Source organism: Canis lupus, chromosome 14 (assembly GCF_011100685.1).
Source record: "Canis lupus familiaris isolate Mischka breed German Shepherd chromosome 14, alternate assembly UU_Cfam_GSD_1.0, whole genome shotgun sequence".
Classification (NCBI taxonomy): Eukaryota; Metazoa; Chordata; class Mammalia; order Carnivora; family Canidae; genus Canis; species Canis lupus.
The window spans coordinates 45210593-45231214 of NC_049235.1; the positions used below are offsets into that span (position 1 = coordinate 45210593).

General features: G+C 41.2%; 1 protein-coding gene and 1 non-coding gene across 4 annotated transcripts in view; one reads left to right on the forward strand and one right to left on the reverse strand.

The window, feature by feature from the left end:
* Positions 1 to 20617, reverse strand: part of NT5C3A (5'-nucleotidase, cytosolic IIIA) — a 55551-nt gene extending 34934 nt beyond the window's left edge. The window contains exon 1 of one of the 3 annotated variants that reach the window (XM_038557288.1): positions 20377 to 20617. In XM_038557288.1, coding sequence (XP_038413216.1) covers positions 20377 to 20514 — 138 coding nt within the window. In that variant the 5' untranslated portion in view covers positions 20515 to 20617. Of the gene's footprint in view, positions 1 to 3855; positions 4015 to 20376 lie in introns of those variants that run through there. The other 2 variants (XM_038557290.1, XM_038557291.1) reach the window with 2 other exon arrangements.
* Positions 10679 to 10783, forward strand: LOC119867724. The gene has a single exon (XR_005369869.1). It is a non-coding gene; the product is annotated as a U6 spliceosomal RNA (small nuclear RNA).
* Positions 20618 to 20622: the final 5 nt, after the last annotated feature.

The window sequence follows — 20622 nt, forward strand, 5'->3', positions numbered from 1 at the left end:
ACACACACACACACATACATATATATGGTACATAGTTGTGCACAAAAGATGAAATCAAATAAAAATATTTAATTAGCTTGGAAAGAGTCAAAGTTTTTAAAGATCAGCAACATAATAATACTTCATAAAGCAATTGAGAAGCAAGCTTTCCTTCAAAGCATCAGAGAGCTAGAATTGTAGTGCTAGCTCTGCTACTTACTAAGCTAGATCCTAAGCAAATTAATAAAAATTACAACAATTTACCAGTTGGACTGTGTTAAGGATTAAATAGGGTCATGCACAGTGAACTTGGACATAAGTAGACACCCCAAATTTTAGTTCCTTTGCTCTGGTTAGCAGAGAATAGGGCAGTATCCAACTAACCCAAATATGAATCAGTTTCTAATGGTTTCCTAGTTCTAGTCCCAGTGTAGCCCTGTTTTCTTCTCTTTTCTCGCCGCCCCCCCCCCCCCCGTTTTCTTAATGTGACTTCAGTAGGTTTCTATTTTGTAACATTTCCCAATATTGCAATGCTTAGGTTCTCAAACTTTTCCTATCTTCAGTGAAAATCATTCCCTTAGAACACTGGGACAGAGAAATCTAGCTAAACTGATAAACTGTTCAGGGAGAAGACTGTATAAGAAGATGATTTGTTTGTTTTTTTGATGATGGTGTTCTGAACCCAGGCCCTGAGTGGGGCATTTGAGGTAAAATAAACGAGAGAGCTGTGCCATGACAAGGCTTCAGAGATAAAGTGGGGACAGGAAGGATCCTGTGGGAACCCACATCATGTTAAACATGTGACTATCTACTTCCACCCACTCATAAGCAGGAACTTGCCAAACAAATTAAGCAACCTTCCAATCAACCACTAAACAACTCTGTAATCTACCAGCACCTTGAAAATGAGGAAGATAAACAACATACATGGAAGAGAGGCAACGGCATTTAAATCCATAATGGCAGAAAACTATCAAAGTTGGTTTAAATTTTATAGATTAGGGGATCCCTGGGTGGCTCAGCAGTTTAGCGCCTGCCTTTGGCCCAGGGTGTGATCCTGGAGTCCCGGGATTGAGTCCCAAGTCGGGCTCCCTGCATGGAGTCTGCTTTTCCCTCTGCCCGTGTCTCTGCCTCTCTCTGTGTCTAACGTGAATAAATAAATAAGTATTCTTTTTAAAAAAATTAAAAATTAAAAATTTTATAGATTAATAGTTTGTAGGGGAGGAGATATACTTTCCCCTGCACCCTTTTATGTTCTTTGCTGAGGCCATCCAGCCCATAATAAAAAAGATTAGCAGAAAATAAATCTTTAATTTCACACCTATAAGAACTCTCACAAAAATATGGGAACCCACAAAGATACAGGACCAGAAGGCAACCAGGCAATTGAGGCTTATAAAGCATCCTGAGCTAAGGAGAAAGGGGAAGAGGTGTGGGGCTCCAAAGGTAAGGCAATTCCAGGAAAATGAGAAGAGCAATGTTTGCCTTCACGCAGGTAAGTCTCTCAGGTAAAAGAGTGATCTCTGGTAATACCTCTCTTCGTGGTAGGTGCCCCCTTTCTAAATTCTTTTAGGTAGATAAAGGTAAAGTAAAAAGCTCTTCCTGACCCCTCCAGGTCTTGATTGCCTTCAGCTCACAATAATCCACATGCCAAAGTAGCACACTTTCGGGTGATAAATTCTGCTCTCCTTCAGGTTTAGACAACAGTGAGAGAGTAAACATAAAAATGCATAAACGAGCTCTTCCCCTAAGCGGCCTGAGGTGACCTCTGAAAATGGCTCGCTATTTGCTTGACTCAGAAAACCCTACAAAATCAAGCAAATCAAGAGGTTCAAATCTTTGGGGCAGCCCAGGTGGCTCAGTGGTTTAGCGCTACCTTCAGCCCAGGGCGTGATCCTGGAGACCCAGGATCGAATCCCATATTAGGCTTCCTGCATGGAGTCTGCTTCTCCCTCTGCCTATGTCTCTGCCTCCCTCTCTGTTTCTCGAATAAATAAATAGAATTAAAAAAAAAAAGGTTCAAGTCTTCATGTTCACTTTAAGAACACATATGAAACCATTCAGGCCATCAAGGGTATGCATACCCAAAAAGCCACCATGTATTTGAAAGATGCCACTTTGCAGAAGCAGTGTGTGCCATCCCATGGCTACAATGGTGGAGTTGGTGGCTGTGCCCGGGCCAAACATGGGGCTGGACACTGAGTTGGTGGCCCAAGAAGAATGCTGAATTTTTACTGCACATGCTTAAAAATGCAGGGAGTAATGCTGAACTCAAGGGTTTATTTATTTATTTTTTAAGATTTTATTTATTTATTCATGAGAGACACACAGAGAGAGAGAGGCAGAGACACAGGCAGAGGGAAAAGCAGGCTCCACGCAGGGAGCCCAACATGGGACTTGATCCCAGGTCCCCAGGATCAGGCCCCAGGCTGAAGGTGGTGCTAAACTGCTGAGCCACCCGGGCTGCCCTGGTTTAGATGGAGATTCTCTAGTCATTGATCACATCCAGGTGAACAAACCCCTCCAAGATGCAGTATAGAATTTACAGGGCTAAAAAAAAAAAAAAAAAAAAGAATTTACAGGGCTCATGGTCGGATTAACCCATACATGAGCTCTCATTATCCTTACCGAAAAAGAGCAGATTGTTCCTAAACCAAGAGAGGAGGTTGCACAGAAGAAAAGGATATCCCAGGAGAAGCTGAACAAAAACTTATGGCCTGGGAGTAAATTCTGCATAGAATAAATGCAAATTTAAAAATGCATAAACGAGAAAGATAATTTAGAAAGCTAGCACTGAGCCACAGCAGAGAGAAGTCTGCCACCTGCTGACACAAAAATGGAATTGTGTAGATCTCCCTGTTTGCTCTTTTTTAGGTTTCCCTGATTGCTGTTTTTAAAGCAAGGGGAAAAAAAAAAAAAAAAAACAGCAAGGGAAATCTCAGGTAGGTTTCATGACATTAGATTTCAAATAAGTTACTGTACTGAAGAGATAAATTACAACCCCTAATTTAAAAGAGAATAAAGGGATCCCTGGGTGGCGCAGCGGTTTAGCGCCTGCCTTTGGCCCAGGGCGCGATCCTGGAGACTAATGATCGAATCCCACGTCGGGCTCCTGGTGCATGGAGCCTGCTTCTCCCTCTGCCTGTGTCTCTGCCTCTCTCTCTCTCTCTGTGACTATCATAAATAAATAAAAAAATTAAAAAAAAAAATAAAAGAGAATAAAGGGATCCCTGGGTGGCGCAGCGGTTTAGCGCCTGCCTTTGGCCCAGGGCGCGATCCTGGAGACCCGGGATCGAGTCCCACGTCAGGCTCCCGGTGCATGGAGCCTGCTTCTCCCTCTGCCTGTGTCTCTGCCTCTCTCTCTCTCTCTCTCTCTCTGACTATCATAAATAAATTAAAAAAAAAATAAAAGAGAATAAAGATTAAAATGGGATTTAATATTCTTTATAGACTTAATTCAGTAACTTTAAATAATGTGATGTCTGAATTACTTTAGAAGCAAACAAAAGAGAAATACACAGAAATGATTTAACATAAACTGTAGGGAACATTGAAACTGCTATGATGAACTAAGGATAATCCAAGACACTTTGCAAAAATTATAAAATCTGTAGGGGAGAAAAAACAATTTTTCCTCTATCCGTCTTGGCCAAAACTCTCCTATAATTAAAGACATTAATAGGAGAAAAACAAGCACAAATTTAAAAACACGCATACCTCTTAAATACATGGGAGTATGATACCCAGGGAAATGGAGTTGCTCTCTGAAATGGGCTAAGCTATCATCTTAAATGCCATCTCTAGCTAAAGAAAAAAAGAAGATGGCATATTCTGGGGTTACAAATCCTGTTTCTTTCCAAAGCCTACAGATTTCACCTCTGCCATCCGTCAATGTTCGTCCTCTTCTTTCTCCTGCTCCCATAGTAGTCTAGGGCTTCATTCTCTTTAATCCAGGCTTATTTCAATTCCTGCTCCAGAGTGAGAGAATGCCACACCAACATATGCCTCTTTGGCATGAGGATTATTTTGAGCTGATTATTTCAGAGAAACAGTAGACACAGGAGAAGTTCAGAAAAGAGAAGTTCCCTTTTGCAAGGGAAATTTACACTTACAAAGGAAATCTCCATTTCTACGTGTGTCTCCATCTCTCTACCAAAAGAGAAGGAAGCAAAAGATGAAGCAAGCGCCATGAACTCAAATCAATGGAGAGAGTGCACTGAAATCCTCATTATCAACTTTTTTTTTTCTCATTATCAACTTTTATTCAGGTTTACCATCTTTTCCTCCTCCCACCCAACAACAGGCCTCTTCCATGCCCTTCTTTTTTTTTTTCATGCCCTTCTTTTTGTGCTTAGCTGTAGATGGTGTAATTTTACCCCACCTCACTTTTCCCAAGGTACCTGACATGTATACGTGTTAATAAAACTTACTTGTTCTCTTGTTAACTCTGTTAAAGGGTCCCCAGCACAGAACTTAGAAAAGTAGAGGGAAAAAGATTTTTTCCTCTCACTCCTTGACTCTTGATTCTAGTTATGCTAATTTAGTGTACTTCAGCTACAAGATTGAGCAATTACAATGCATTCCAGATCTTACCACTTTTAAAAAATGAGTATCACACTCTCAACGGCTCTTCAGCAAGCTAACTATGGACACCTCACTACTGATAATACAGATTATTTCTACAATGTGGTCCCAAAACACTTTTAAAAATGTTGCTTTCAATTCTAAAAAAGATATACGTGCCATGCTATTTCAAACAGTGTACAACATTAAAGGATAAAGAGCACAGGTCTCCTCTTCCCTAGTCTCATCCTCCCATTACTAGTAACAACTACACTTCTACATGCAGTTTTTTAAGATTTTCCAATGACATACATGTGTACAGACATATGTATCTGTCTCTTAGAACCATAACTGTTCTACAATGTGCTTTTCCCCCCTAGTTACCACCGTCTTTTGAACTTTTTAAAATGCTAATTCATACAGATTTACATACATTTATATATATATATTTATTTATTTCAAAATTTGATTTTTTGAGAGAGAGAACTCACACAAGCACAAGCAGGGGGAGGAGAAGGACAAGCAGACTCCCCACAGAGTGGGGAGCCAGAAGGAGCACTCAGTCCCAGGACTCTGAGATCACTGATGTGGGAAACAAAAGCAGAGGGAAAATAATTAAATTTCCTTACTACCTACAGCTCACTGACAAGTCCTTGAAACAGGCAGAGTGACTTTGCTCTAGGAACTCAGATGCCTCGATGTTAATACTTTGCTAAGGGCAACTGGCAATCTTAGCTCAACCCCCAGGATCCCGTAAGTCTACTTTAACATATAAAAAATTCCTTTGGAGGGCAGCCTGGGTGGCTCAGCGGTTTGGTACTACCCTGGGGTTTGGCGCTGCCTTCAACCCAGGGTGTGATCCTGGAGATTCAGGATCAGGTCCCATGTCGGGCTCCCTGCATGGAGCCTGCTTCTCCCTCTGCCTGTGTCTCTGCTTCTCTCAAGAATGAATAAATAAAAAAAAAAATTAAAAAAAAAAAGAATGAACAAATAAAAATCTTTAAAAAAAATTCCTTTGGAAACTTCCTTTATCTCTAACACTACCCCCCCCCCCCACCAAGATATATGTTGGTAGTCATTCTCTAAGCACATGACCCACCAGTATACATCTGAAGGGTCTCATGACTCAGGTTTCATTAGACAGTAATAAATGACCTTTCCCAACAACAGCTAGCCCCCTCAAGGTCCTGGAACCTTGCTTCCAAAATTCCTTAGAGACTAAAGCTACCCCTAACCCCTTTCAACTTGAAAGCATCTAATGGGCCACTCCTCATGACCCCTGTGTAGCTCTTTTTGCCCACAGGGTCCTATCCCTGTGCTTTAATAAAACCACCTTTTTGTACCAAAAATGTCTCAAGAATTCTCTCTTGGCTGACAGCTTTGAACCTTAATGTCTTTCCTATATCAATGGCATGAGCTGAAGTCAGACACTTAACCAACTTTCTTGTTTTTAAAGCTGCATAATATTACACAAATGCACCACAGTGTAATCAATGCAGTATAATTTATTTAACTGATATATATACCGCCTTCAACAGAGTAAACACAAGTGCCCATTTTTCTATATCCTTATCAGATTTCTCTCTCCACACAGTGTTTGGCAGCCCCCAATTCTGACTATTTGTGAGCAATTAAACTCGATTTTTTATTTATTTTTTTTGAGACTCGATTTTTAAAAAAATATTCTATTTATTGATTTGAGAGAGGGAGAGAGCAGAGCAAGAGAGAGAGAACACGAATGAGAGTAAGGGTCAGAGGGAGAGGGAGAGGGAGAAGCAGACACCCCCACTGAGCAGGGATCCTGACATGGGGCTCCATCCCAGGATCCTGAGATCATGACCTGAACTGAAGGCAAATGCTTAACTGAGTTAGCCACCCAGTTGCCCCTTATTGGATTTTTTGGGGGGGAGGGGAGGGGGACTTTTTTTTTTTTTAACAAATTTTGCAAACTCTGTCATTTTGCTGGGGGCAAACTTTTTTTTTTTTTTAAGATTTTATTTATTTATTATTCATGGGAGACAGAGAGAGAGAGAGAGAAGCAGAGACACAGGCAGAGGGAGAAGCAGGCCCCATGCAGGGAGCCTGACATGGGACTCAATCCTGGGTCTCTAGGATCACACCTTGGGCCGAAGGCGGCGCTAAACTGCTGAGCCACCAAGGCTACCCAAAAATTTGAATTCTCCTACAGTTCTCAAACTTTAGCATTCATTGGAATCACCTGGAGGGCTTAACATAAAAGGGTCTAAGGATATGATGGTTTTTATCTAGAAAAGAGACTCCTTGGATACATTTAAAATATAGTATTGGGCCCCTGGCTGGTTCAGTTGGTACAGCATTTGATTCTTGATCTCAGGGTCCTGAGTTCAAGTCCCATGTTGAGCCTCGAGCTTAATTAAAAACAAAACCAAACAAGTAATATAGTACCTGGTTCAGGAGTAGCTCCATCTGTTGTGTAAATGAACTCACAACAAAAAGCTTAAGGAAAAAATTTTGTAAAAAGAACTGTTTCAGGAAGAATTCTGGCTAATGTGAAAACAGCTCACTAGATAAGAGCTCACACTTGTTGAAGCTGAAAATGTAGTTAAACTTGATGCATGAGGATAATACACAGGAAACATGACACGTGATTTACAAAGACAAAGTCATATGCCTGATACAAATATCATCATACTTGCAAATTTTGGGGATTCAAGATGACCTTGAATATAGTTTTGGCAATGTTAAGAGTTTAATATATTCCCCTTATTTTACAATATATTTTATTTAGACTGATCAATCATGATTGTTACCACAGCCATCAATCATTACCCAGTGTACTCTCCGCTGAATTTCACATAGCTTTCCTTGCGACCTCTCACAACATTTATATTCATTTATTGTAGAAGTACTGTTAATAATGTGGAGAACAAAGGCAAAAGAAAAAAAATAAACTTCCTTATAACTTACAGCCCATTGATAAGTACTTGGGACAGGCAGGGTGATCTTCCTCCAGGAACTCAACTGCCTCAATGTTCATACTTTGCTAAAGGTAAAAGACAACCTTAGCTTGGTGTTAGCCCAATCTCCAGGATCCTGTACGTGTACTTTAATATATGAAAATCCTCTATGGAAACTTCCTTTATCTCTACCCCTATGGCCCCAAAATACATATGAGCAATCATCCTTGAAGTATATGGCCCACTGATATACATTTGAAGGGTCTCATGACTAAGGTTTTAGGACAGTGGTAAATAATCTTTTCCTAACAACAGCTAGCCCCTCAAAGTCTTAGAAACCTTGCTTCCAAATTCCTTAGAGACTTTGGCTATTCCCTAACTCCCCTCCAATAAGAAAGTATATAATCAGTCACTCCTCACAATCCCAGTGTTCTTTCTGCACATGGGTTTTGTCCCTGTGCTTTCATAAAACCACCTTTTTGCACTGAAGAAGCCTCAAAAATTCTTTCTTGACCATTCTCTCCAAATCCCAACATTTCATATCATTAGGACTCTAGTTTTTAGGTAGTTGTGACACATAAATGGGAGACTAGCTTTTAAATCTCATTAGCATTGTATGAAGGCAATGGGGATGTCTCAAGAACTATTCAAGACCTAGGTATTTCAGGTGTGAATAAATAAATCTTTATACTTGGGGTGGACAGAAGGGTAAAGCTATTCCAAGTATGTATTCTTTACTGCTGTATTACCAAGGACTTGTAACAGTTGGAATACTCTATTTTTGTACCAGCCATGTGACCACCAGTAATACCAGATTATATATATATGGTTTTTATTTTATCAAATATTAAATCAATTTACTGAATGGCAAATGATATGGGAAAGGAATAGGGACTATGGTATTATAACATGGTAGACTGCTTACTACCTAATTCCTCCCTTTCTTTTCTACTAATAGAATCTCAGTTTTGTTGGAGGGTGGCCATTTGCTCAGTCAAAAAATTCCTCGGCTTCAGTTAGGGTGGCTATATGACACTGTTCTCTCCAATGACACGTAAGGAGAAAATTCTGCTTTATTGAATGGAGTATCCTCCTCCCTGGAAGATGGAAGGTTGGCCAGAACTGCAACAGCCATCTTGTGACCATGAGAAATGCCAACAGAATTTCAAAGACCTCTGTCTTGATATCCTTGTACCCCCTAATTAATACCAGCAACTGCCTATTTTTTGGACCTCTCATTAGAAAAATGTTCATTGGTTATATTGATTTTAAGTCGCTATTTCTCTTAGTCAGGTGCAACTAATAAAAGAGATAATAAAAGGGGGTGCCTGGGTGGCTCAGTAGGTTAAATGTCTGCCTTAGGTCATGTCCTGGGGTCCTCCGGATACAGCCCTACCACAGCAGGGAGCCTGTTTCTTCTCCCTCTGCCCTTCACCCCTATGTGCACAAGTGTGTGCACGTGCTCTCTCTCAAACAAATAAATACAATCTTAAAAAAGAAATATATGCCAATCTAGGCCCTTAAAGAACACACACAACAGTGAACAGTACAAGATAGTATATAAATTGCTGCTTTATGAAAAATCATCGGGAAATGCCACAGGAGTTTGGGGAATATGCTTCACAAAACAAATGATGAATTAAAAATCCAGTCCTAAAAGGTCATAAATCTGAGTACTGATATAAATTAAAGTTGGGATACACAGATATTTTTAAAAGCCTGCATAATAGCAGTGAGCCACTAAAGCAGTTGTTTAAATCTTGGTTCTCCGCCCTCTCCTTTTTCTAAATATAGACTCAATAGTGGGCTTTCCACTTACTCAGTATAGTACCCAGAGAACATTTGATGTTATCTTAAAATAGAAGAAAGGAAGGAGTTTTTGTTAGAAGTTTATCTCCAGGAAGGAAAACTCACTCAAGTTTCAAAAACAGCATCGGCTTGTAAGGAATAATTGTTGGTGTTTATAAGGAACCCATAAGTAGTTGAGATGTGTTTAAATTAGAAATGGGGGCACCTGAGTGGCTCGGTCAGGTAAGCATCTGCCTTCTGCTGCTGTCATGACCCCAGGGTCCACAGGAATGGCTGGACTGGTCACGAAGGACACAGAACACACAGGCTGAGGCTCACTAAACAGGAATGGTTGCTTATCATTCAAAAGCCTGTAGGGGCCAAGGTCAGGCCACCCCAAGATGCACCTCCCAGGCATGAAGATTATTTTGAGCTGAAGGCAATTAAGACCCTGTGGGCTCAAGAGAAACATTTGTTCATCCTTTAACTACTTAGAAGAACTCTAAATTGAGGTTCTTTCCCAGAATAAGGAGAGATAAATTTTACCTGAGTGACCCATCTGCATGTCAGGGCAAACATCTGCTCTTCTTAGTGCCCTGCGAACCATTCCTTTCCTCTCAGGTCCTCGATCCCAACTCCCTTCTCCTTAGTTCAGAATGACATGTAGACCTTCTTTTGCCTGTCTGTGGAATTTCCACATCTGTGTGGATGACCCATACGTATACTATTAAATTTGATTTTCTCCTGTTAATCTGTCAGTTGATTTTTTAATAGATTCTCAGTCCAGCTAGAAAAACTTTAAGGGGTCACAATTTGGCTCATAAAAAATGATTTATATCTTTAAAAAATCCATAGAATGTTGAATTTATGTAGTAGACATTAAATTAGGAATCTTCCGGGCAGCCCGGGTGACTCAGTGGTTTAGCGCCACCTTCAGCCCAGGACCTGACCCTGGAGACCGGGGATCGAGTACCTCGTCAGGCTCCCTGCATGGAGCCTGCTTCTCCCTCTGCCTGTGTCTCTGCCTCTCTCTCTCTCTGTGTCTCCCATGAATAAATAAATAAATAAAATCTTAAAAAAAATTAGGAATATTCCTGTTTCAATTCATTTCAGGGGTGAGTATCCTACTAAGATGAGGAAAGGAAAATGGAGAGAATTGGCTCCATGAATCCTGGGTCCTTACCCACCTAAGGAATACAAAAGGGTGAAATGAGTGAAGAGGGTGACTGGAAGAGCTGCTGCTGTGCCCTCTGCCTCCCTAAGGGAATGGGTACAGTGGAGCGCTACCTTCTCACCAAGTAAGAGGGCCCTTTCATGAGGTCACCTGGAGAACTTGAAATGTGTTTTCTGCAGAAGACTGAGGCCTGACCCAAGCTATAAAAGATATTCAGCGGGACAGAAGTGGGTCTGCTATGCTCCACCGGCAGCACATACACTAAAATTGGAATAGTAAGGAAATTAGCATGGTCCCTGTACAAGGACAACATGCAAATTCATGAAGTTGTTCCACCATTTTTATAGGTGAGAACACTGTATTGTATAATTGAAGTTTGCCGAGAGTAGAACTTAAATGTTTTTAAGTGTTCTCACAAGCATACAAAGATAAATATGTAAGGTGATGGGTTTATTAATTAGATGGGGGCATCCTTTCGCAGTGTATATGTATATCCAATCACAATGTACACTTTAAATATTTTATAATTTTGTCAGAACTCTATAAAGTTGAAAATTTTTAAAAGCGGCTTTGCTGTAATTGCCTATACTCCTAGAGTTTTCAGAGCCAGGGGTAAGCGAATGTTCCCACACAGGAGGGAACGAGCCAGAAACCTATTTCTGTCTAGCCCATAAGAGCCACCTGAGAGGAAGGACTTCACAAAGGCAAGAGCCCGTATGGAGTGGATTACTAAAAATAAATAAACAGAATAGAATAATAAATAAATAAATAAAATAAAATAAAATAAAATAAAATAAAATAAAATAAAATAAAATAAAATAAAATAAAATCAGGCTGAGATGGACTGGGGTGGCAAAAAAAATTAACTGCCCATATTATGGGGATACAGTGAAAGAAGACAAAGTCAACTTTAAATTCCTTGCAGGCCCAGAGAGCACAAACCTAACCAATCAAATAAGAACTCTCATTTTGGGGTGCCTGAGGGGCACAGTTGGTTAAGTATCTGACTCTTGCTTTTGGCTCAGGTCATAATCTCAGGGGGCGGGCAGCCCCGGTGGCGCAGCGGTTTAGCGCCGCCTGCAGCCGAGGGCATGATCCTGGAGTCCCGGGATCGAGTCCCACGTCAGGCTCTCTGCATGGAGCCTGCTTCTCCCTCTGCCTGTGTCTCTGTCTCTCTCTCTCTCTGCATCTCTATGAATAAATAAATAAATAAAATTAAAAAAAAAATCTCAGGGGGCTGGAGATCAAGCCTCTCCTAGGGCTCCTCATTCAGGGTGGAGTCTGCTTAAGACTCTCTCCCTTTCCCTCTGTCTAGCCCCCCAACACATCTATGCACATGCTCTCTCTCCCCAAAGAGGTTAAGCGTCAGACTCTTAGTTTCAGCTCAGGTCATGATCTCAGGGTCCTGGGATGGAGCCCTATGTCAGGCTCTGTGCTCAATGAGGAGTCGGCTGGAGATTGTCTCTCTCCCTCTCCCTCTGCCCCCCCTGCCCAATTATGCTCTCTCACTCGCACGTTCTCTCTAAAATAAATAAGCCTTTAAAAAACCCTCTCATTTTGTTACTTCCTCAGCAAAAGAAATCCTTCCTCTACCATATTAACCCAAAAATCTGAAGCAATGGCTAGTAGAGGAAAGAGAAACAGTCGGGAAAGAGAGAGCTTGACTACTTCTCCTCTCCCATTCCAGATAGCTAGGGAGGGGAGGAGCCACCTGCAGTAAGCCATAGCTTTGGAGTAGTAAAGAAGTCTGTGTTAGGATAAATTGTGGGGCAAAAACCGCAGAAAAATCTCAGTCTCTTAACACACAAAAAAAGTTTATTTTTCATTCACACAACGTCCAATATGGGTCCAGATGACTCTTCAGAGCAGCTGTCCTCTACGTGCTGGCTCAATATTTCCAGGCTGCTTTGATACTGTGTCATCTCCATGTCAACATGATTCTGCAGGGTTTGCTCCAACAGGAGAGACTATGGACAACTATGCACCTGTTCATAATTACACTGGCCCAGAGTGGCCATATCCTCTCCAGCCAGAATAGCAAAGCTTGGCCAAATACAAGAAGGGGAGGAGAGCTAAAAATCCTGGTGGGTACTAATATCCATTTAGAAGTCTCACCACAGAATTAATATGGAATTTCATGCATAATACAGGACTAGACACTGCTATTTACAGAAATGAGACTGACTTCTTGTGATTATAATAGACTGTCTTTTACCTGAGAATGAGCAACAGGTCACAGGCCTACCAGAGTTTTCACCAGCGGGCAAGAAAGATTACCACTACTGAATAAATTTGAAAGGGGCCACAAGAAAGAGAAATAAAGTTGTGTTCTAGGGTGGCCCCGGTGGCGCAGCAGCTTAGTGCCGCCTGCAGCCTGAGGTGTGATCCTGGAGACCCAGGATTGAGTCCCATGTTGAGCTCCCTGCATGGAGCCTGCTTCTCCCTCTGCCTGTGTCTCTGTCTTTCTTTCTCTCTGTGTCTCTCATGAATAAATAAATAAAATCTTAAAAAAAAAAAGTTATGTCCTATTTACATCCCTTGCATCATGTCACTCCACATACTAAACCACATCTTTAGAAGAGATCACAGAAATCAAATTTAACTCCATTTTTCATAATAAAACCTTTAATCTTTCTCTGGCTTAAAGATTGTAATTCTAGCTTTTTTTTTAAAAAAAAAACTTATTTATTTAAGAGAGACACAGACAGAGAAGCAGAGACACAGGCAGAGGGAGATGCAGGCTCCTGTGAGAGCCTAATGCAAGACTTGATCCCGGGACCCTGGGATCATGCCCTGAGCCGGAGGCAGACACTCAACCAATGAGCCATCCAGGTGTCCCATGTAATTCTAGTTCTATATGTGAGGCTAGAAATGTTTGTTTTCCGCAGCCAGCTCTTTGTGTTTACTAAATAGTCTAACTAAATGAAGTAATTATCTTCCAAGAATGTAGTTTAACTTTTTAAACTCCCCAGGGAAAGATCTATTTTCAACTTAGTTTAACAGCAAACAGAAGAGTGACATATATAGATGAGCCTTAAATTTAAAAGTCATTTCAATCTTTTAGTATCTTGAATTAAAATATGTGTGTGTACATATATTCACCTTTCTAAAACAACTTCAAAAGCACAAATTAAACATATGGGATTTTGATCATTGGAAAAGCTGATCAATTTGTTATCAATATATATTCTTTAAAGATTTTATTTATTTATTTGACAGAGAGAGAAAGCAAGCAGAAGCAGGGGGAGCAGAACAGGGAGAGGAAGAAGCAGGCTCCCCACCAAGCAGGGAGCCCAAAATGGGCTCAATCCCAGGTCCCTGGGATCATGACCTGAGTCGAAGGCAGATGCCCAACCAACTAAGCCACCCAGGTGCCCCTATTATCAATATGAGGCGTTACATTTTCCGTCCTAAAAGACACTAAATAAATTTTCTGGATTAGTTTCTGGAATTAATACAACAGAACAATAAATTCTAAGTTACTGTACTGAGAAATCAATGTAGATTTGGACAGCCAAACACAAAATTTAATAAAAACAAATAAAACCCACTTTTCGGCTGAATGATGACTAAAGGAAAACTGAGATTCTTAGAGCAGGAGAGAGGTTCTGTGGCTGATAACAGTAAGACAGGAAAGCTAGCATTCATTCATAAATTTAAAAACTCTTCCAAGATTTCTCCTAATATAATCCAGAAAGAATAAGACAAATTCTTATAAGCAGCATATGTGTCAATAAACATACATACATACACATTTAGAATGCTTTTACTTTAAAATAATTTCCTTTTTTTGGGATCCCTGGATGGCTCAGCAGTTTAGCACCGGCCTTCGGCCCAGGATGTGATCCCGGAGTCCCGGGATTGAGTCCCCCATGGGGCTCCCTGCATGGAGCCTGCTTTTCCCTTTGCCTATGTCTCTGCCTCTTTCTCTGTGTGTGTGTCTCTCATGAACAAATAAAATCTTTAAGAAAAAAAAAAGTTTAAAAAAACAAAAATTAAAAAATAAAATTATTTCCTTTTTGAAACTGACTGCATCGTATATCCAGAAAATTGAAAGGAGTTTCATTGGTGCTGTCCTAATGCCCTGATGACTGACCACATATATTTTTTAATTCTCCTCTTTAGAAGCCACATTTAGTACTTAAATTTGTACACTGCTATTTTTTAATCACTAACACTTAGTTTTATTTAGTTTCAAGCACCGGGTTTTTCTTTTATGAGGAAAAATTATAGTTCCTACTATTTCCCTAAAATTTTATTAGATGTCCGTAACTTGTGATAGTTTGACTTATAATTCTCTGACTCTACAATTGTGAGAAAGTGACATCATTTAGTAGAAACTGTACTTTGAATTCCGATCCTTCCCTAGGCTAGCAATGTACTGTACAATATTCTTTCCTGATGCTGGGCAATGGCAGCAGCAGCCTTAGCTCCCAGCCAACCACCCAATAACAAGGATTAACAACCATTACACAGGGGCAGCCCGGGTGGTTCAGCAGTTTAGCGCCGCCTTCAGCCCGGGGTCTGATCCTGGAGACCCGGGATGGAGTCCCACATCGGGCTCCCTGCATGGAGCCTGCTTCTCCCTCTGCCTGTGTCTCTGCCTCTCTCTCTCTCTCTTTTATGAATAAATAAGTAAAATCTTAAAAAAAAACAAACAAACAACCATTACACTGACAACCTTTCTGTACCATACAACTATTCCATTTTTCACTTTCAGTACCATATTCAATGAATTATATTAGATATCCTACACTTCATTATAAAATTGGCTCTGTGTTAGATGATTTTGCCAAGCTGTAAGCTAATGTAAATGTTCTGAGCACACATACAAGCACACACAAAAGTGTTCTGAGCACATTTAAGGTAGGCTAGCCCTATGATGTTTGGTGGGTTTTGTTAAATACATTATAGACTTACTGTATTTTTTTTAAGATTTTATTTATTTATTCATGAGAATATACAGAGAGAGAGAGAGAGAGAGAGAGAGAGAGAGAGAGAGGCAGAGACACAGGCAGAGGGAGAAGCAGGCTCCATGCAGGGAGCCCGATATGGGACTCGATCCCAGGTCCCCAGGATCATGCCCCAGGCTGCAGGCGGCGCTAAACCGCTGAGCCGCCTGGACTGCCCATAAGCCACCAGAGCTGCAATGCCCATGGATAAAAATCAACCAGGTAAAAAACACTGAATTCACCATGTATCATTTAATATTAAAAAGTTGCATGCAAGACACATATGATTACATTTCCCTCTCTTACTACCTCATTCTTCAAAGCCTAAATTTTGTGTTGGGGTGGGTTTCTCTGCCTGGCAGAAAACTAGCAGTAAGTGCTCAAGCTTTGTTCCAGAACTTTTGTACTAAGAGTAACTAAAAGCCACAGAGGCAACAGGTCCTATCTGAGCAGGCATGTCTGATTAGAATGGTGAGTTAATAAAATTGAATAACAAGTGATAAGTGATGGTCAACAGCAATGAGGAAGGACTTAAAATTTGCAAGATCTAGGAGAGGTTGGAGAAATTCATTCCCAAATACAATTCATCCCAAATACTAGCTTCATTTGTGCAAAATTCTACTGTATGTGTATCAACTTCTATACACGTTTGGCAATCTTGATCTTTTTGGTCCAGTTTACAAACACTGCAAGCCATCCTTACTGGGGATAATGAGAGTAGTTTTCATGACGAAGACTTTAGGAGAGAGACAGTTGAGAGAAAATAATACCAGTGGTTAAAAATTATGCCCTACTAGTATTCACAGGGGAAAATGACTAGGATATGAAACTGGCTAAGAGTCTGTTTTGGTACAATAATTACAACTACTATTTAATAAGCAGTTACTATGAGCCAGATACTACTAAACGTTTTACACTTAACTGTTTTTATACATAATTCTGACACCTCACACCAACCATTCTCTAACACAATTCTGACACTATCTAGAATTAGTATCTGATCCCATAAGGTAAGGACTCAGTCCACAAGTCTGTCCTCACTTTCAATGCCAGACACAAGTCCCAGGTTGTCATCCATACTTCTGATGGACCTGTCGTAAATTTGAGGATTCTCACAACCTTCTTCCTCAGGTTCCATAATCTGTAAGAATAACTCACAAAACTCAGGAGAGTGTTTTACTTACAGGTTTCATATAAAGAATATAATTCAGAACAGTCAAATGGAAGAGAAGCACAGGGCAGGATATAGAAAAAGGCGTAGAGAGCTTCCATGTCCTCTCTAGAACACACCAGCCTCAAGAATACACCTCAAGGTTTTCACAAACCTGGAAGCTCTCCTTTAGAGGTCTTTATAGAGGTCTGTTAAATAGGTAAGATTGATCAAATGAATTACTGACCAGGTGATCAGCTTGAACTTCAGTTTTTTCCTTGTTCACAGAAGTGGGGGGGGGGGGAGATGCTGAAAGTTCTAATCCTCCAATGAGGTCTTAATCTTTATGGTAACCAGCCCCCATCTTGAAGCTATCTTGGGGCCCCCAGCTACCAGTCCACCTCATTAGCATACAAAAGATACTGTTAACATTTCCCAGAGTCCAAGCTTTTTAGGAGCTGTGTGGCAGGAACCTGGGACAAACACCAAATATTTATTTCTTGCTGTACCAGAGATACAAGCAGCAAGAAAAATCTAAGAAACTGTCACAGCCAATACGAGATAAGGATACATGATGACTAAATGTATGTGGCATTCTGGATGGAACCCAAGGACAGAGAAGGACATTAAGTAAAAACAAAGTAAGGATATTTAAAAATGTATGAATATTTGTTCAATTAATTTCAACAAATGTACCATACTAATGTGAAATGTTAGTAATAGGAGAAACTGGTTGGGACTCTGTACTTACTTGCTCAATTATGTTATTAAGTTAAAATTGTTCTAAAATAAAATTTAATAATGCAGTACATGGACAATGAAAAATGGCTTATCTCTGAGCTCTAAATATCTCTTTTTAAAAAAGATTTATTTATTTATGGGGGAATATGTGGGGGGGGGGGGGCACATGTCCAGGGAGAGGGGCATAGGGAGAGAATCTCAAGCAGACTTCCCACTGAGCAGCTAGGAGCTCAATCCCACAGCCCTGAGAACATGACTAGAGCAGAAACCAAGAGTTCATCACCCAACTGACTGAGCCACCCAGGTGTCCCTGAGCTCTAAACATCCTAAGCCATGTCTTCTGACAGGCTTCCTCTGTGTATTTATCTTGCTGTCCTACAGGACATTTCAGCTGTAGCATGCACAGCCCACCAGCCATACCTCTGTCTTTTTTTTTTTTTAAAGATTTATTTTTTTTAAATATATTTTTTTTAATTTTTTCATTTATTTATTTATGATAGAGAGAGAGAGAGAGAGAGAGAGAGGCAGAGACATAGGCAGAGGGAGAAGCAGGCTCCATGCACTGGGAGCCCGATGTGGGATTCGATCCCGGGTCTCCAGGATCGCGCCCTGGGCCAAAGGCAGGCGCCAAACCGCTGCGCCACCCAGGGATCCCTAAAGATTTATTTATTCATTTATTTATGATAGACATAGAGAGAGAGAGAGGCAGAGACACAGGAGGAGGGAGAAGCAGACTCCATGCTGGGAACCCGACGGGACCCGATCCCGGGACTCCAGGATCACGCCCCGGGCCAAAGGCAGGCGCCAAACCGCCAAGCCACCCAGGGATCCCCACCTCTGTGTCTTTTAACTAAAAACTCTTAAAGCAGTGCATAATTTAAACCCAGTACCAGAAGTCATTTGTTTACCTAGCCAGTATGAGTAGGCCCACCTTGCTTAGGTAGTTGTTGTTGGTTCCATTACTTGTGATGGGTTTAAGCTATGTCCACTGGATATTCACAGGTTTGTAGAGATTCTCTAAGGTGGGGGTTTGGAGGATGGAGTGGGAGATGGGCAAAACACGGCCCCTAACAGAGTTATTAGATAAAACCTGGATTTGAACCCAAATCTTCAGACTCCCAATCAAATGTTTATCCCATTTGAAGAAATAGGCGATTAAAATTACAAGTTAAAAGCATAAAAGTCAGGGTGCTTGAGTAGTCGGCTGAGCACTGACTTGGTTTCAGCTCAGGTTATGATCTCAGGGTCATAAGATCTAGCCCCAAGCTGGGCTCTATGTTCAGTATGGAGTCTGCTTAATACTCTCTCTCCCTTTCCCTCTATCCCTCCTCACTATTTAAAATAAAGAAATAAATATTAAAAAAAAAGTAAAAAATAAATACATAAAACTTTCAGTTTTTCCATTTAAAAGCTACTAGCAGCTGCATATATATCACAATTTGAATTAATATAACATTATGCATACTTATGTATATGAAAAGATTGACTGATTCCTATACTACAAATAAGTAAAGTTGGCCTGCCTGATGGCCTTTCATTATTCTTCACAGAGATGACAAACTTTTTAGGATGGTATCACCGTGGGATTTTATGAAATAATTGATTTTTAATTCTACTTGGTTTCAAAAAGTGATATAACAGACCAATCCACAGGTTACATGCATACTAAGGCATGGCAATTAGTTGTCACCCCTCCCGGACATGTGGATATAAATTCTTGGTTTGAGGCAAAAGTTCTCAAAGCAGGACAGCAACATAAACAAACTAAAATTTTTGAGATAAAAACATTTGCTGCTTTACCACCTAAGTGGAGAAAAAAAAAAATAATAACCCAAGAATAATTTAATTCTAGCAATAAACAAAACCTAGGAATATTATTGGCACATGAGACATGGGAGTTGACATTTCTTTTACTATTAGTTTTGGGAACATATCCTGTATTCAACCCAGGGCCAACAGCAACCAAGAGGGAAGTATCTTTTTTTTTTTTTTTTTTATGATAGTCACAGAGAGAGAGAGAGAGGCAGAGACACAGGCAGAGGGAGAAGCAGGCTCCATGCACTGGGAGCCCGATGTGGGATTCGATCCTGGGTCTCCAGGATCGCGCCCTGGGCCAAAGGCAGGCGCCAAACCGCTGCGCCACCCAGGGATCCCTAGGGCAGTATCTTTGATCAACGAAAACATAACTGAGGCTGAGTATTCTAAGTATATCAACCTAAAATGATTATTATTTAGTATGGTAGTAGACTGTCAACTTACTTTTCATAAATATTTGACCCCTGTGTTCATGCGTGTAGCACTTTATTGGGAGTAAACATGAGATCATGCATTCCAGTAAGCACATTAGAATGCAACTCCTGAGTAACTTGTCTTTATTAGTGGATTTTAATTAAAACAACAACAGCAACAAAACCAAACTAAAACCAAACCAAACCAAAACCAGAAACAACCCCGCCCAACTTTGAAGCAAATATTGCTTGCTTATAATGTACCTTAAGAGTCTTGAAACACTCATACGATAAAATTGGAAATAAATTTCTAAAATACTGTTATGCAAGACGTCTGGTGAGGGGGTGGGAAACGAACATAAAGATACTTCCTGGCAGTTTGAGACAAGAAGAAATAACATGCAAATACAAAATAAACTATTCTGAACGCCAACGGGGTTAACCGGCATCCTTTCAAGCACTGAGAAGTTACACCTTTTCACAACCTAGCTCATTCTACCCGGGGTGCAGAAACAAACTGTACGAATTGGATTAGTCACAACCGTTTGGCTGCAGAACCAGGCAGCAACCTGGCCTAGAACGTTCCGTTTATTTCTTGAGAAATGGGCTTTGCTGCAGGAGGTGGCTTGTTTCCTAATCACCTATTTGCTGCCTTTCTGCTTCGAATGGAGACGCAACAAAGGACAGAGGGGGGACACCGTGGAGGGTCCAGACCAGGTCGGCGGTGCACGGAGTCGCCGCTCGCGGGGTGAACGGGTCCCCAGGGTGCTCTTAGCCTTCCGCCGGAGCCAGCCCGCGAAGGGGAGGCCGGATGCCACGCGCTGCGGCCCATCAAGCGCTCGGGCACGCGGAGCCCTGCACTCACCATCTCGATGATTTTGGTCTTCCGCCCTGTCTTCCTCTTCAAGGTGAATATGTACTGGGCCAGCACCACCCCCGCCACCAGGACGCACACACTGGCGCTCGCCACCGCGCCCATCCTCGCCACGGCCGCCCGGTCCATCAACAGGGTGTCCTGCGCCTCCCGCTCGGAAAAGAGGTCGCGGGGCTGCTGCTGCGGTGCGCGGAGGAGCTCCGACGCCCAGCCCCGCGGCGGCTCTGCAAGAGCCCC